The 16,604-nt window shown below is 49.1% G+C and overlaps 2 protein-coding genes and 1 long non-coding RNA gene across 6 annotated transcripts in view; 1 reads left to right on the top strand and 2 right to left on the bottom strand.

Annotated features, from left to right (window-relative positions):
- The first annotated feature begins 6 nt into the window (after positions 1 to 6).
- On the top strand, positions 7 to 9,460 carry LOC107157325. Of its 4 annotated transcripts, none has more exons than XR_001505493.2 (4): positions 7 to 181; positions 7,452 to 7,642; positions 7,726 to 8,562; positions 9,296 to 9,460. It is a non-coding gene; the product is annotated as an uncharacterized LOC107157325 (long non-coding RNA). The 4 variants fall into 4 exon arrangements; XR_007351105.1 differs by lacking the exon at positions 9,296 to 9,460 and adding an exon at positions 8,676 to 8,805; XR_007351104.1 differs by lacking the exon at positions 7 to 181 and adding an exon at positions 194 to 365.
- Positions 1,469 to 8,964, bottom strand: Slc25a41 (solute carrier family 25 member 41). The gene is made up of 7 exons (XM_015503681.2): positions 8,713 to 8,964; positions 8,325 to 8,480; positions 7,716 to 7,868; positions 7,444 to 7,551; positions 2,899 to 3,066; positions 1,982 to 2,129; positions 1,469 to 1,641 (listed from the first exon to the last, which is right to left on the bottom strand). Exons 1-7 carry the CDS (start codon positions 8,929 to 8,931, stop codon positions 1,469 to 1,471), a joined length of 1,125 nt encoding a protein of 374 aa, XP_015359167.1. The 5' UTR covers positions 8,932 to 8,964.
- A 2,492-nt stretch (positions 9,461 to 11,952) lies between the features above and the next one.
- Slc25a23 (solute carrier family 25 member 23) overlaps positions 11,953 to 16,604 on the bottom strand; it is an 18,066-nt gene continuing 13,414 nt past the window's right edge. Inside the window, exons 10-11 of the mRNA XM_048812609.1 lie at positions 14,083 to 14,318; positions 11,953 to 12,801 (exon numbers count right to left, since the gene is read on the bottom strand). Of these exons, the coding sequence (XP_048668566.1) occupies positions 14,122 to 14,318 (197 nt within the window). The 3' untranslated portion in view covers positions 11,953 to 12,801; positions 14,083 to 14,121. The remainder of the gene's footprint in view (positions 12,802 to 14,082; positions 14,319 to 16,604) is intronic.

A 16,604-nucleotide genomic window follows, 5' to 3' on the forward strand; every position in this document is an offset into this window, starting at 1 on the left:
GCCCGGAGGCTGAAGCTGAGGAGGAGGCGGCGGCGGCGGCGGCTCAACGCGGGAACAAGGCCTCGCTCCACACGGCCGCGGAGCACTCTGGGAACCCAGCGGCTGGGAAGACGAAGAGCGGGGAGAGGGTCGCCCCCTCCCGCCGGCGGCGTGACGGACGGCGTGTTCTGGCCAATGAGAGGTACGCATCGCTCGCTGCACACCAATCGCGGAAACCGGAGGCTAGGCGCCAATCGGAGTGCTGAGAGAAACATTGGGCGGGAGATTCCGAGTGACTGACAGATGTAGGAGGCAATGGGCTGCGGACCCCCGGCGCTGGGCGGGCAAATCGAGGCGATCCAAGAAGGCCGGAAGCCCAATGAAGCGTGAGTTCCAGATTCGCGGGGGCGGCTTCGGAATTAGATTGATGTCTCCGAAGAGTCACGTGGACTGGAAGGAGGGGCTTAGCGAAAGACCCCTTTGGACCGGCAGGGCAGGTGCTCAGCGCGATAGTCGTGCAGGCAAGCCAATGAATACGCGTGGCGGGAGGTGCTTATAAAGTTTGACAGTCAATTTAATCCAATTCTTGACGAGTTCTGAGTGACGAGATTGGGTTTGGACTAGCTTTTCTTGTTAACCAGAATCCTTTTCCAGCGCGGACATCTAAACCAATGGCTGAATGACTGGGGCGGGCGTTACGTGACTGATGCTGGTCTGGACAAATGGCAATGAAGAAAGTAAAATTGCCCAGTTTTGGTGGGAGCCAGTGGAAGTGCAGCTGCATTGGGGCGGAGCTGCCACCGCTTCGCGAGAGGGGATTAGTGGGAGCTGGGGTGAATGGCAGCTAACGTGGGCGGTGGTGTCCGGCTGCTGGTGCTCAGGCCTGACATCTAGGTTAGGGGCCTGGCTGGATAGGCCTGGCACGTGGCCTGGTTGAAGCCTTGCAGATTTGTTGCTTCCGCGAGTAAAGTGGCCTGAGACATGAGGGAACCCAGGGGTCCCCTGCACCCCCTTCTTTCTCGACCCAGGGACCTGGAGCCCCCACCCTCTTCCAGTACTGAAGGGATCAATTTCTTTCCCTGACATTATTCCCTTCTAGGACCAAGGGTTTCCCAGCCCCAAATTCCACCGTCCCTACTCCCTTCCTATAAGGGATCTGAGCCTGTTGCTATCTTAACCCTGGACCCAAAGATCCCAGGTATTACCAGACACATCCAGCAGAAATTCTCTCTTTATTCCTGGTTGTCTGCACAGCACCTTTTAGCCCGGGAGCCAGGACGAGCCAGCAGAAGCCAGACTGGAGTTCAAACTCAGGTCTCAGACTGTACCCTGGGGAGGCAGTCCTGACAATCTACCAACCCAAGCCCCCAGCTGGCTTTTGCAACCAAAAACAGCCCCAGGGCCTTAGCCTGGACTGCCCTTGGGACCCAGGGACACCAAGTCTTCCAGTGTCTTTCCTGCCCTCCTTGTCTGTCATCTAGCTGCCGACCTATACACTCAGGGTTTTCTTCATGGCCTCGTATACCACGTAGCTGATGCCACCCGCTGGCAACACCTTTAGCAACGTGGGGGTCATGCCTCGGTACAGCCCGGGCCAGCCCTGCTGGGCCAAGATCCGCCGAAAGACGCCACGCATGGTGGGGTTTGAACCTTCCACCGTGTCTGTGGGGGACAAAAGCAAGCACAGAGATGGGTCTGATTTGGGAGGTCTTTTGTGGGGGGTGTTTGTTTTGGGGACCAGTATGGGAGTCTGGGTCACATTTGGGTGGACTTATTTAGGAGGGGTCATTTAGGAGACAGATGTTTTAGTGATTTTTAAAGGGTTAATTTGAGGACTGGGATTGGATTTGAGGGTGAGTATGAGAAAGAAGTCTTGGTTGGTTCAGGGGTCAGCAATGATGGCCAGGATCAAATATGGAGAGTTTGGGATGGTAAGAAAATTCAGAGAACTGGGGTAAGTCAGGGAAGGAGCATTTGTGGTGGTCACTAGGGCCAGGCTGACCTTGTGCCTGCATCCGGGTGCGCACCAAAGTCAGAGGATAACTGGCCATCTGGCCACAGGTTGTGGACAGCGTTACAGATGACAAACTGACCAAGCCACTGGGGTCCTCCATGTCCCTTCCTGACTTAAGCCATAAGCACCGGAGCATCTGCAAAATAAGAGGGCTAGAGCACTATTCATAAGAGCCAAGATAGGGAATCAAGCAAGGTGTCCACTGATAGGTGAATGAAAATGTACATATTCGTATATATACACAATAGAATATTATGCAGCCATAAAAAAGAATGAAGTCCTGTCCTTTGCGGCAACATGGATGGAACTGGAGGACATCATGTTAAGTAAGCCAAATATAGAAAGACAAATAGCATATGTTCTCACATATGGAAGCTAAAATAATAGATCTGATAGATATAGATAGTATAATAGTGGTTACCAGAGGCTGGGAAGTGGGAAAGGAGAGGAGAATGGAGATAAGACAATTAATAGGAAATAGGGATGCAGCTGGACAGGAAGAATAACTTCTGTTCAAAATAGCAATTAGAGCTGGGCGTGGTGGTGCATGTCTGTTATCCCAGTTGCTCAGGAGGAACCTAGTGAGAACCTGTCTCAAAGTTTAAAAAAAAATTAAAAAGGGCTGGTGGTGTGGCTGAGTGGTTAAATAAACACCCTTGGGTTCAATCCCTGGTACAAAAAAAAAAAAAAAAAGGTCAATATGTTTAATGTTTCCAACACAAAGCAATGGTAGCTTATCTGATCATTGCACATTGTATACATATGTTGGAATATCATACCAGACCCTGTAAATTTGCATAATTATGTGTCATTTAAAAATACTAATGAAGAGAGCAAGGGGCAAGGAGTGAGCTCATGATGGGCCTGGGCTCAGGCCCCCCACTTCCTCCTCTGTGGTACCACACCTCATAGACAGCCAGGTCGGTGCAGGCATAGGGGATGATGCCGAGCATGTTGGGCAGATAGCCACGGTAAAGGGCACGGGTGCCGTCCCGCTCCAAGATCTGCCTGGCACAGTCTAGCAGCCCTTTGTACTGACCCGTGCGGCGTAGAGTCAGCCTTGTCTTCAACACCTGGGGAGAGGGGGAGGAAGGCTGCTCATGGGACTTGATTCTCCTCGTAGACCTCAGTAGTAGCCATTGTCCCCACCTTACAATGAGGGTCTGAGGCTAGGAGTGCAATGAGCGGATTAGAACCCAGATCTGTCATATTCCCTGCTGCGCCTGCTCCTGAATGTTGGGCTCAGAAGCTCATGTGGTAACGCACGAAGAGGGCAAGGAAGGTGACAAGAGCCACGTGAGGCCTGTGCCAGCTACTGCTGCACTATGCATGCAGGCCCCAGAGGGCCAGATTCACCAATTTGTAGAAGCCAGAAGTTGGAATTTTTACAAAACACTGCACTGTTAAAGTACCTGACGATACAGTCCTGCGAAAGATTGACAGCTGGTATGGCAGGGAATGTTGTGAGGTGGTCCCTAGGATGGTTGGGTATGGTTTGAGGGCTTCCAGGGGCATCAGTGTCTTGATATTTAATCTCTATGGTGAGGTATTAAGAGGGTGGGAACCTTGAATCCAACCATGATGTTTAGAGGTGGGACCTGTGTGGGAGATGGTTAGGAATAGATGAGGTCACCAGTGTGGGGCCCATGAATGAATTTTGGTGGCTTCATAAGAAGTAACAATGGCACACACCTGTAATCCCAGTGGCTCAGAAGGCTGAGGCAGGTGATCACAAGTTTAAAGCCAGCCTCAGCAGCTTAGCGAGGCCCTAAGCAATTTAGTGAGACCCTGTCTCTAAATACAATGTAAAAAAGTGCTGTAAAAAAGGGGATGCGGCTCAGGGCTAAGTGCCAAGTGCCCCTGGGTTCAATCCCTGGTACCATTAAAAAAAAAAGGAGGGAGAGAGACCAGAACACACACACACACACACACACACGCTCCCTGGCTTGCACTGTATGATGCCCTGGGCACACAAAGACTGCCAGGCATGTGAAGCAATCTGGCTGTGACATCTGCCACCCCTCTGATTGCCAGGGCTGATCTGCTGATCCACCTATCGAGGTGGGTGCGCCCTTGCTTTCTCTCTTCTCCATGTGTGTCCCTCCTAAAGCTGTGCACTGGGTTGAGGAGGACTTTCCCTGAGGAGGAGGACCAGTGCCCTAGCCCTAGCCCCTTCAAGTAGCTGTGCTTCCTGCCAGAACCTCTAGGCAGGCTCTCAAGGTCCAAGGCTGCTAGCAAGAAGGCTGTCACCCTGTTGGAAGCTTTGGACCTCCAGAACAGTGAGCTGAATAAACCTTTTCCTTATTAAGTTACAGGGCCTCAGGTGTCTTATTTTACTGATGAAAACCTACGAAGGCACTCCCGGATTCCCGCCACAGTGCACATGCCCTGTACGACACTGCCCTCCTGACTAGGACAGGGTTTTGCTCTTCTGACTAGGTTACAGTATAAGGCAAACGTGAAGGGATTTTGTTTATATAATTGAAGGACCTAATATAATTGGTGCCCAGATGGAACTCAGGGCCTCAGCTGTGCTAGCCAAGTGCTGTGCAACTTTTCTCTTTTTAAATTAATTATCTCAGGTATTTTATTATTAAAGCAACAGAAAGCCCTTACCAGCCATGACATAGGAGCCCTCACCAGCACCAAGCTATGCCAGCACGATGCTCTTGAACCTCCAATACTGTGAGCTAAATAAACCTCTTCTCTTTATCATCTAAGCCTCAGGTATTTGGTTGTACCAACAGAAAACAGGCTAATGTAGTAAACTGAATCCTGCCTGGCACAGTGGCACACACCTATAATCCCAGCTATTCGGAAGCCTGAGGCAGAAGAATCACAAGTCCAGAACTGGCTTGGGCAACTTAAGACCTTGTTTAGGGGAAAAAAAGTTGTAGGGATGTAGCTCAGTGGTGGACTGCTCCTACGTTCTGTCCCCAGTACTGAAAAAGAAAGAAAGAAATCTTGCTAACAAGCAGGAAGCTTGGAAAAAGACCTGAGCTCAGATGAGTTTTCTTTGTGGCCCAGTTGACACCTTGATTTCTACCTGATGAGACCTTAAGCAAAGACCCTACTAATTGGTGCCCAGACATAACCCACAGAAACAGATAAGAAATCATTGTTGTCATTTTAAATGCTGTTTGTAGCAATGTGTTACAAAGCAATAGGAAACTAATGTGCTTAGGCTACAGGAGACAGACTTAGGGCAAGAACTATAGGAAGAAAACTTTAGGATGCCCTGAAAAGAGTGTGGAGCGAGGTGAAGGAGTGGAATGTTGTTGGCTACTGCTAAGGTTTCAATGTGGTTTGACCCCCTGAAACTCAGGTTGAAATTTAAAGAGAAAAGCTGCCAAGGGAATCATATTGAGAGTGGTGGGAGTGCTTCGAGGTAGGTGGTTGTTAAGAGGAGTTAGTGGCGTCCTCTGGGGACCGGATTAGTTACTGAATTGTTAGCTGGGTGCAGTGACTCGGGAGGAGGCTGAGTCAGGAGGATGGCAAGTTCCAGGCCAGCCTCAGTAACTTAGAAAGACCCTGTCTCAAAAAATAGTGGTAGAGCCCCCTGGGGTCAATCCCCATACCACCACCATAAAAAAAGTGATTGTTCTATGACCCTTGTGTTTTGCCCACTGGCCCTGCTGCTTTTTTGCCATGTTTCAGTGCCTCAGGAGGCACTCACCGGATGTAGCTGCCAGACCTTGGACTTCTAGCCTCCAGCACCATGAGCCAAAATAAATCCCTATTCTTTACAAATTGTCCTAGCTCAGGTATTCTGTCATAGCAAGGGAAGACAGACTAAGGCAAGTTGGTAGACTCCACATCACTCAAATTGGTAGGCTCACTCTCTGAGCTTATGTGTAAATCAAGCATCATCCCACGAAAAAACAAATGCCACAGGGTTTTATTTACCCAGACGGACTCCAAAGTTTGTATGGGAACATCAGCATGGGAGGACAGCCTGGGTACTGATGAAGAGCACAGAAGGGAGCTTCAGATCTCCAAAACAAAACACCAAAGGCACAGCTATGTTGGGGTCAAAAGATGACTGTGGCCAGGAATTGAGGAGGAGAGAGGGGGACATTGGTAGAAAGCAGAGCTCTTTTTAGGGCAGTGGACACATCATTGTGCATTTGTCAAACTCCTTAAAACTCTAAAGCACAGAAGGCCCCTAAGGTGAAGGATGGGCTTTTGTTACAATAATGTATCAGCGTGGGTTCATTGATTGTAACAGTTACCACTGGTGCAAGATGTTAAACCAGAGGAAACTGCCCAGGGACAGGATGGTGGATGTGGACTCTCCGTACTTTCTCCTCCATTTTTTTTGAAAACCTAAAACTACTCTAAAAATAGTCTGTTTACTAAAAAAAAAAGAGAAGAAGACGACAATAGTGTATGAACAGACAGCAGAGCAACAAGAAGAGAAAGACAGAAATGACCCCAAGTTCATATGGGAATTTAGTAAATGACAAAGTGGCATCTTGGCTCTTTGGGGATACAGAATGCACCATCCACGGCTGGGGCTGGGGCTCAGTGGTAGAGAGCTTTCCTAGCGTGTGTGAGGTGTGGGTTCAATGCTCAGCACCACATAATAAGGAAATAAATTAGGGTATTGTAGTCTATCTACAACTTAAAAAAAAAGAGAACGCACCATCCAGTGAAAGGTGTTGAGGTGACTGGGAACTGATGCGTGACTCACATCAAGAGAAAAGGGGACAGAGGTAGAGAGCTCGCCTAGCACGCGCGAGGCCCTGGGTTTGATTCTTAGCACCACATAAAAATAAATAAATAAATAAAAACATATTGTGTCCAACCACAACTAAAAAATAAATATTAAAAAAAAGAAAAAAGAAAAAGGAGAGCCCGGTGCAGTGGCCACACCTGTAACCCAGGAGGGAAAGTGAGAGGATCGCAAGTTCAAGGCCAGCTTGTGCAATTCAGCAAGACCTTGTCTCAAAATCAGAAATGAAAAAGGCCTGTGGATGTGGCCAGTGGTAAAGCACCTCTGGGTTCGATCCCTGGACCAAAAACAAAAATAAAAAGGGCAGGAGATGGGGCTCAGTGGTAAAGTGTCCCTGGAGTCCATCCCCAGTACCAAAAAAATAAAGAAAAGAAAAGAAAAAGGGGGCTGGGGATGTGGCTCAAGTGGTAGCCCGCTCTCCTGGCATGCGTGCGGCCCGGGTTCGATCCTCAGCACCACATACAAACAAAGATGTTGTGTCCGCCGAAAAATAAATATTTAAACTCTCTCTCTCTCTGTTTAAAAAAAAAAGAAAAGAAAAGGAGGAGGAAGGAGGAAGATTGGAAGAAGGAGGAGGAAAGAGGAAAAGGAGGCAAGGGAAGGAGGAGGGGGAGAAGGAAGGAAAAGTAAAAGGAGAGGAACAGGGAGGAGGCGGAGGGGGAGGCCGCAGTGCGGCTCTGCCGTGGCCTCCTCCCCGGCACAGACACCCTCTTACCTCCATAGGGTTGATGAGTGTCTGAGAGATGGCCACAGCCAGGGAGCCAGCGAGGAGCCGTTCCTGAAAGGGTGGGGACCCATGTACTCCACAGAAGTAATTCTTACACTGGGATGGGAGAGAGGCACGTGAGAGCGAGCCAGCCACCTCCTACTGAAGCCATCCAGGGAGCCGCCTGGAGGGTGGAATGCTGTCTTGGGTGAGTTCGGGGCTTTTGGGAGAGGGGTGGGAGGGGCTTGGACCCAAACTGGGGAAAGCCGACCATTCCCCACCTGCTCAAAGACAGAGAACTTGATGGCGTACTCAGGGGCGATCTTGAGGACGTTGATGCCATTGCCACGCCACAGGGACCGGACACCGCCCTCCTGGACCATGCTCCGTAGCCCCCCCAGCAGGTTCATGAAGTTAGTCTTGGAGGAGTAGACCTGGGGAGGGAGGACCCAGGAGGACCCTGTGGGGAGCTCTGCAGAGCTCTATTGGGGGGCCACCCCTCCCTCTTCATGCCCAAGTACCCCTGGCTTCTCCGGTTCTGTCCCCAGCCAGTCCTACCCCCACCCAGACCCCAGGGCTGACCCACCTTCCTGTCTCTTCCCTCATCTCCATCTTTTCTCCACTCTTATTCACTTTTCAAACCCATCTGAAGAACCTGTCCCCAGCTCCCTGATCTCTGAGCTGACCCTGGCTCAGGGTTGACCCTGTTCCATCTGACTCCCCTCCCTGGTCCCCAGCATATCTCTGTGTCCCATCCACACCAGCTATGTCACTTCCCAGACCAGGCCCAGCAGTACCCCGTGAGAGCCCTGTTCCAGCCCTACTCCTAGCCCTACCTGCTGCAGTACCATTGCACCCCCACCACGTCCTGTGCCCAGTGGCTCACCTACCTGCATGTATACCTTGGCGCGGTCCAGAGGGGCTGTGCCTGTGCGAGACACTGCCCCAGCCATGGCCCCCGACAGCAGGAACTTCCACAAGGCCCCCTCGCCGCCCACTTCCAGCACCTCCACGGGGACCATCAGCTGCTCCCCCGTGTCCAGCACCTGCTGGGCAGACCCAGCCCTTGCCCATGCGCAGCGATGCTGGAGCTCCTTCCCCTGGCACGTCTCTGGGAAATCCCCCTGGGTTAAGATCCCTCCCTGATGCCCCCCCCCATTTCAATGTGGCTCATTCTAGGTCTGTGTGGCCCCCACATGGGGCATGGGCAGCATAACTGTCTCCCTGTCCCTGTGGTCCAGGTTGGAGACACAGGACCCCTGTGTTTTCCAAACTCACCGGCTGTGACGGGAGATGTTCCAGGTTGTTTTCAAGCACATGCCCAAATACGTAGCCATACACGTGTGCACAGCCTGGGTTCCAGGAGGGGGGTGGGGGTGGGAGTGGGGGCGGGGGCAGGGGTGGGGGTGGCGCTTCAGCGAGTAGGGTCTTAACCTTCCTAAACAGGGTCTGGACCCTAGAGCAAGGCTTCTTGGTTTCTTCAGGATCAACTCCCATGGCAGCTGGAGGTTAGGACACCTGGGGCTCACATCCCTGGGGGAGTCTAACCAGCTGTCGTGTGGGAGTGGCTAGTGGGAATGTCTTGTAAATTTGGGTCCTAGGGATGATGAGGTCACAGAGGCCCTTGTGACCTCACGGGGTGTGGTAGGCAGAATGGTAATCTATCCTTTCCCCAAAATGTCCACATCTTAATCCCTGAAACCTGTGAATATATAACTGGACTGAATGGTGTCCTGATGACATTCTTATGTTGAAGCCCTAACTTCCTGTGGGATGGAAGCTGGAGGTAGGGCCTTTGGTAGTAATGACATCAGATGGGATCATGGGGGGTGGCCTCTAAGGTGGGTTAATGCCCTTATAGGAAAACAAGGCGAGACTAGAGCTTTGTCCCTCTCTTCACCATGAGGACATAGCACAAAGGCAGCCCTCTGCAAGCCAGGAAGAGAGAGCCCTCACCAGGAACTGAACCAGCCTGATCTTGGACTCCAGCCTCCAGAACCGTGAGGAATAAATGCCTGTTGGTTAAGCCACTGAGTCTGTGGTGTTTCATTATAGCAGCCTGAGCCAACAAGACAGATTGTTACCTGGGAAGGGGGAATTATGTTTGCGGATGGTATTGAAGTTGCTAAGCAGATGATGGGGGATGGGAAGGTCATTCTAGATCAATGGGGTGGGCCAGGTGTAACCTCATGAATCTGAAGTGTGGACCGGCAGGTAGGAGAGGCAACGTCAGGGGATGAGATGTATGAACAGCTGGACCAGCCATGCTGGCTTCAGAGATGGAGGGAGGAGCCACAAGCCAAGAATGCAGGCACCTCTAGGAGCTAGAGAAGGTGGGACACAGATTCACCCTTAGGGCCTCCAGAAGGGACAAATCCTGCCAATGCCTCGATTCCTGTCCAGCAAAATCCATAGCTGATTGCTGAATTCCGACCTCCAAAGCCATGCATTTGTCTTGTTTCCAGCCACCCAGCAGGTCTGTGGTCACCTGAAGAACTCCTGCTGTTTTTTTCTTTTTGTTGTTGTTGCCATGGCAATAGGAGAGGGAACAGAGGGACCACAGGAAGGTCTGGGGACCTAGAGTAGAGAAGTACATGGTTGGTCCCCAAAATAAGACAAGGATAGGTTTGGGGTCAGAGGGACCTGGCTTTGACTCCCATCTTGATTGCTTCTTGCTGTGTGATCTTTTTTTTCCTTTGTAATGCTGGGCGTAGAACCCAGCACCTCAAGCATGTAGACAAACGCTCTGCCACTGAACTGCACCACCAGCCCTTTTTAATTTTTGAGACAGAGTCTTTCTGTGTTTTCCAGGCGGGCCTTGAACTTGTGGTTCTCCAACCTCAGCCTCCCGAGTTGCTGTGGGGCAACTTGGATGCGCACCATCATGCCTGGCTTCTTGCTAAATAATCTTTTTTTTTTTTTTTTTGGTACTGGGGATTAGATTTGGGTACTTGACCACTGAGCCATATCCCCAGCCCTATTTTATATTTTATTCAGAAACAGGGTCTCAGTTGCCTCAGTTGCTTAGCACCTCACTGTTGCTGAGGCTGGCTTTGAACCCACTATCTTCCTGCCTCAGCCTCCTGAGCTGCTGGGATGACAAGTGTGCGCCACCATACCTGGCTTACTGTGTAATCTTGAGGTATGTTTACACTCTCTTTCTCTGGGGATTAGTTTCCTCCTCTGGAAATTGGAGAGAATGATAAATAGTAAACTCTACTGTGTAGCTTTGTCAGTAGAATCTAATGAGAGTCTTAGTTGAGGATACCTCCATCCTCTGAGTTGTTCAGGTCAAAAATTCGACTGAATCCTTGAGTGAGTTTTTTTTTTCTTTTTCTTTTTTTAAATATTTTTTAGTTATAGACGGATGCAATATCTTTATTTCATTTATTTATTTTCATGTGGTGCTGAGGATTGAACCCAGAGCCTCACATGTGCGAGGCAAGCGCTCTGCCACTGAGCCCCAGCCCCAGCCCCCATCCTTGAGTTCTTTCTCTCTTCCAAGTTCACACTCCCATCAGATTCTGTTGGTTAACATTTGGAACATATCCAGAGTCTCCTGCTTCCTACCACCCCACCACTTGCTCCTCTGGACTAGTGCAATCCCCATGGCTCTGGTCCCAGCCCCTGCCATCACCCTGCCATGACCCGTCCTCCACATTGCAGCAAAGGGCACCTGTGAGCACCTGAGTCAGGGGCCTTCTCCTCTGCTACAGCCCTGCCTGGCTCCCCTCCCTCTAGGTCCAAGCCCAGGTCCTCCCTGGAGCCCACAGGGCACTGCACAACCTGCCCCATCCTCTCCCTGCCTCCCCCTTCTTCTTTTCTTTCTTGCTGCCTCTGCTCCAGCCACACAGGTGCCTCTCTGTGCCACCAACATGCCCTGCCCTAGGGCCTTTGCATGGGCTGTGTTCGCTGCCTAGAATGTTCTTCCTTGGACATCCCATGACGCTCTCCCTCCCCACCTTTAACCTTCACTCACAAGTCACCTTCTTAGGAGGCCTCTGGGTCGACCTGATGAAACTTTAAACTCTGCATCATTTATTATTCCCTTTCCCTCTTTTATGTTTCTCCTTTCTGCCTCTGCTTCCTGCCACTCCATAGCTAATCCTCCTGTGCTCTTGGTCTCTCCTCACTGGAGTGTAGGGTCTGTGAGGACAAATATTTTAAGAATTTTTTTCTCTGTACCAAGAATTAACTCAGGGGCGCTCGGCCACTGAGCCACATCCCAGCCCTATTCTGTATTTTATTTAGAGACAGGGTCTCTCTGAGTTGCTTAGCGCCTCCCCGTTGCTGAGGCTGGCTTTGAACTAGCGATCCTCCTTGTCTCAGCCTCTGAGCTGCTAGGATTATAGGCATGCGCCACTGCGCCCGGCAAGAAAGTTTTTATTAGTGCATTTTAGTTATGCATCATATTGGGGTTCATTTTGACATCATCATACAAACATGGAATATAATTTGTTCCATTCCAGTCCTCAGTCCTTCCCCTTTCCCTCCCTTCCTCTCTCCCCAGTTCCCTTCTTTAAGTCTATTGGTCTTCCTCTATTGGTTTATCATTTGTTATTGGTGCTTTGTAGATGTCCATAAAGGCGGAGCTCACTGTGGTGCATTCATGGATGTACACAGCATAACTTGGTCAATCTCATTCTGCCAGAACAGAGACTTTTGTCTGTTTTGTCATCCACTTCTATAATCCCATATTTAGAACTGAATCTAGCACATAGTAAGTGTTTGATTAACATGAATAACACACGAAAGGCCTTACTCAGTACAGCATGAGGCACGTGGTACTTGCTCAATAAGTGTAAGTTCTTTTCCCTGAAATGATGTCAAAGGAAACTGAGTTTTAGAAAGAGAAAATGAGTCCATCTGCTATGATACGGATTTTTTTTCTTGGTCCGGGGATTGAACCCAGAAGTGCTTAACCACCGAGCCACATCCCAGCCCTTTTTCTTTCTTTCTTTATTTTGAGGCAGGGTCTTGCTAAGTTGCTGACAGCCTCACTCATTTGCTGAGCCTGACCTTCTGCTTGTGATCCTCCTGCCTCAGCCTCCTGAGCTGCTGGGATTTTGGGTGTGCACCACTGGGCCTGGCTATGAAATGAATCTTAAGTGTCTCACAAAGACCGTGTGGTGAAAGCTTGGTCCCCAGGGTGGCTCTGTTGGGAAGTGGCAGAACCTTTAAGAAGTGCGGCCTGATGGGAGGTCTTCCAGTCATGTGCCCTCAAAGGGGCTCATGGGAGGCCCATCTCTTCTCCTTCTCTCTTCCACTTCCCTGACATGAGGTGTGCAGTGTTGCGCCACCAGGCTCTCCACCGTGATGTGCCACTCCAGGCCCAAGGCAATGGGCCAGCTGATCACAGACCAAAACCTGCAAAACAAGAGCCAAAACAAGGCTTCCCCTCCCCCCTCCTTTATTTATTTATTATTGGTACCAGGGATTGAACCCGAGGTGCTTAACTACTGAGGCACTTCCCCACCCCTTTATATATATATTTTTTTAATTTTGAGAGAGAGTCTCGCTAAATTGTGTGGAGCCTTGCTAAATTGCTAAGGCTGCTTTGAATTTGTGATCCTCCTGCCTCAGCCTCCCCAGTGGCTGGCATTACAGGCATGGCCACTGCACCTGGCCCCTTCCTTTTTTATTTTGCAGACCTGGGGATGGAACCTAGGGGGGCTATTCTGCTGAGCCACGTCCCTAGTCCTTTGTATTTTTTATTTGGAGACACGGTCTCCCTAAGTTGCCAAGGTTGGCCTGGAACCTGTGACCCTCTTGCCTCAATCTCTTGAGTGTCTGGCATGACAGGCATGTGCTAAGACTTTTCTCATAAGTTGATTGTCTCAGGTGTTTGTTCTAGTGATGGCAAGCTGACCAATTCATGCTGCATGTTGGTTAGCTAAGCCTCCTAAATCTCAGCCACATTATCGTGGGATATAAGAATATGGACAGGAAAGCAGATGTTAATTATCCCCATCAAATACAATTAACACTCAGTGCCTGGGTAGCTGCTGTTAAAAATGCCAACTCTTGTTGGTAGCTGTAATGTTGTATACAGTTCTTTTGGTGGCATGGTCCCAAGAGAGCCATGTCCTTTGACCCAGTGACTGCACTTGTGGAAAGTGATCCTAGGAACATAATTTAAAGAAAGTAAAAACACAAAATAGAAAAAAAACCCCACAAAATAGTTAGCAAGATTTAATCCATTATATATTCTTTAAACCCACTCCCTGATCTCTTCTTTGAATGCATGGAAAGTCATATGTACATAAGTGCATCTATATTGTCTAGCTATTGCTTTGTAACAAATCACCCCAGAACTCAGCAGCTTACAGTGACATTTATCATCTCATCCAGTTTCTGAGCACCAGGAATTCAGGAGCTGCTTACTAGGGTGTTCCAGTGTTTGAAGTATAAGGATATAAAGTTCAGGATTTGGGTATTGGCAGCCAGTGAGAGGGTCTGCAGTGTTTGGATTATCCAGGGTGTCTCACAAGGCTGCAGTCTGGATCTTCTTCCTGTCTGTCTGTCTGTCTATCAATCAATCATCTATTTCCTATCATCTATCAATTATCTCTTTCTATATTCTGAATTTTCTATTTTTTTTCCTACAGTGAATTTGTATAATTCATTGTTGTGGGTTAAATTATATACCCTCAAAAGAAGTGTTCAAGTCCAAGTGCACTTCCGTAGCTATTGGCTGGGGTTCCCCCCTGTATGGGCTTCTCCATAAGGCTGCTCAGGACCTGACAGCTGTCTTCTTTCAGAGTAAATGACATGAGAGCGAGGAAGGGAGAGTCCAAGATGGTAGCCGCATTGTCTTTTATAGCTTAACCTCGAGACTGTGCAGTTGTCACTCAGAACCCCTGGAGAATCAGTTCCAGAAGCCCCTGCATGTACCAAAATCAGTGCATGTTCAAGTTTTTATATAGAATTGTGGATTATTTGCATAGAATTTCTGTACATGCTCCTTAAACATGAAACCATCTCTCAATGACTTATAACATCTAGCACAATGTAAGTGCTATGTAGGTAGTTGAAATACTGTCTTGCCTAAGGATACCAACCAAAAAAATATTCATGTATGTTAGATTCAGATGCAATTTTCCTGAATATTTCCATCTAAGGGTGGTTGAGTCCATGGATGCAAAACATAGATATAGAGAGCCAACTGTAGTCCTATCACAATGCATTTATGTACTGATTATGTATCTATCAATCATTAATCTATTTCTATATATATTATAAATTTTTTATTGCTTTCTACAATGAATTCAAATTACTTGTTGTTGTGGGTGGAACTGTATGCCCCAAAAGAAGTTCTGAAGGTCTAAGCTCTGGAACCTGGGAATGTCACTGTATTTGGAAAAGAGGGTCTTTGTAGATGTAATCAAGATAAAGTGAGTTCAGGGCGGGGGGCTCTAGTGACAGCATCATTACAAGAAGAGAGGAGAATTTAGACACAGAAACGCAGACATGAGGGAGAGGGCCACGGGAGGGCAGGCAGGTCTGGGAGTGATACCTTCCTAAGCCAAGGAGCACCAAGGACTGCAGTCTGCCAGAAAACTGTGGGGAGAATGTCCCCAGCCAAGGTCTTGCTTTCAGACTCCCAGCCTCCTGAATTGTCACAGATGAATTTCTGTTTTATTCACAGTAGCCAAATGGTAGGGGGTCCATTGATGGATGAAGGGATACATACTGTTTGGTCCACTCACACAGCTGAGTAGTATTCAGCCAGAAAAAGGAAGGGGTTCTGAAATACGTTACTTTGTGATTGACCTTGAGGACACTGTGCTCAGGGAAATGAGCCGGACACAGAAGGCCACATCACGCACACTGCAGGATCCACCCACAGGAGGACCCTGGAGTTGAGATCCAGGGAGAACAGGGAGTTGGGGAGAGGCTAGAAGTTAGTGTTGAAGGAGCGAGAGCTTCAGTTTGGGGAGATGGGAAGTTCTGGAAATGGATGGTGGGGACAGCTGCAGAGCATCGTGAGAGCACTTAATGCCACTGGATTGTGAACTTAAACTTGGTAAATAGAGAAAGTTTTATTTTTAAAGTTATTATTATTATTTTGGTACTAGGAATTGAATCCAGGGGCATTTAACCACTGAATCACATCCCCAGCCCTTTTTATATTTTGAGACAGGGTCTTGCTAAGTTGCCTAGGGCCTCACTAAGTTTCTGAGGCTAGCTTTAAACTTGGGATCCTCCTGCCTCAGCTTCCTAAGCCACTGGGATTACAGGCATGTGCCCTTGCACCTGGCAAGATGGTACGTTTTATGTCATGTATATTTTATCACAATAAACATGTTTTAACAAATTTTATTTTTTAAACCACTTGGTTTGTGGTAATATGACAGAAAACGAATGCACATGTAGAATCAAAAAAGAAAACAGAAAAATAGAAGAGGCCATGAGGTAGACTCCCTCCTGCTACTGCTTCACAGACAGAGGTAGAAACCGAGGCTCGAGACGGAGTCACTGCCCGTCCCTTGGAGCTGTGTGTGTGCATGAGATGAGAAACAGTCCCATGTCCCTTCCCTCTGGGTAGATGGGGTCCCAAATCCACCCACCTCTTTTCAGAAAAGAAAATACAATGAAAGAGCTTAGAAAATTTATTCCTTTTGTTCTTTTCCTTTGAAATAACACACAGGCAGGGAGGGGGCAAGTGTCGGTGGAGGGAGGTGGAAGCCGGGAGGGATGGTCCTCTAGGCCCCAACATCCCAGTCCTCTTTCACCGTCCCTTAATGGGGTTCCCCAAGCACTGGGTAGCAGTGGAGAGAGGGGCCCCATCATCCTAAGCTCAGAATCCAACAATAAAGTGCAGGAGGTCTGGGGAAGGGGGAGTTGGGGGCTTGGGTTTGGGGGTGGGGGGTTTGCTCCTCTCTCTGATAGAAAAATAGACCTGGAGTGAGTTTGGGGGTTTGGGTTTTTTGTTTGGTTTTGTATAATTGGATGCTCGAGTGTAGGGAAGGGTGGTCGATGAGGATTTGTTCCTGGCTTGCAAATCTTTGAAGCCCTGGAAGGGCTGGCAGTGCTAGGATGGGGGATCCCCCGAAAGTCTCTGGTCTCAGACTGCCTGTCTGCCAGCCCCTAAGAACAAGAGGCCGGGCCCTCCAGAGGGACTTAGGCTCTGGGGTTATGAGCTGATCAGGTGGGAGGGGGGAGATGCT

Source organism: Marmota marmota, unplaced genomic scaffold (assembly GCF_001458135.2).
Source record: "Marmota marmota marmota unplaced genomic scaffold, marMar, whole genome shotgun sequence".
NCBI lineage: Eukaryota > Metazoa > Chordata > Mammalia > Rodentia > Sciuridae > Marmota > Marmota marmota.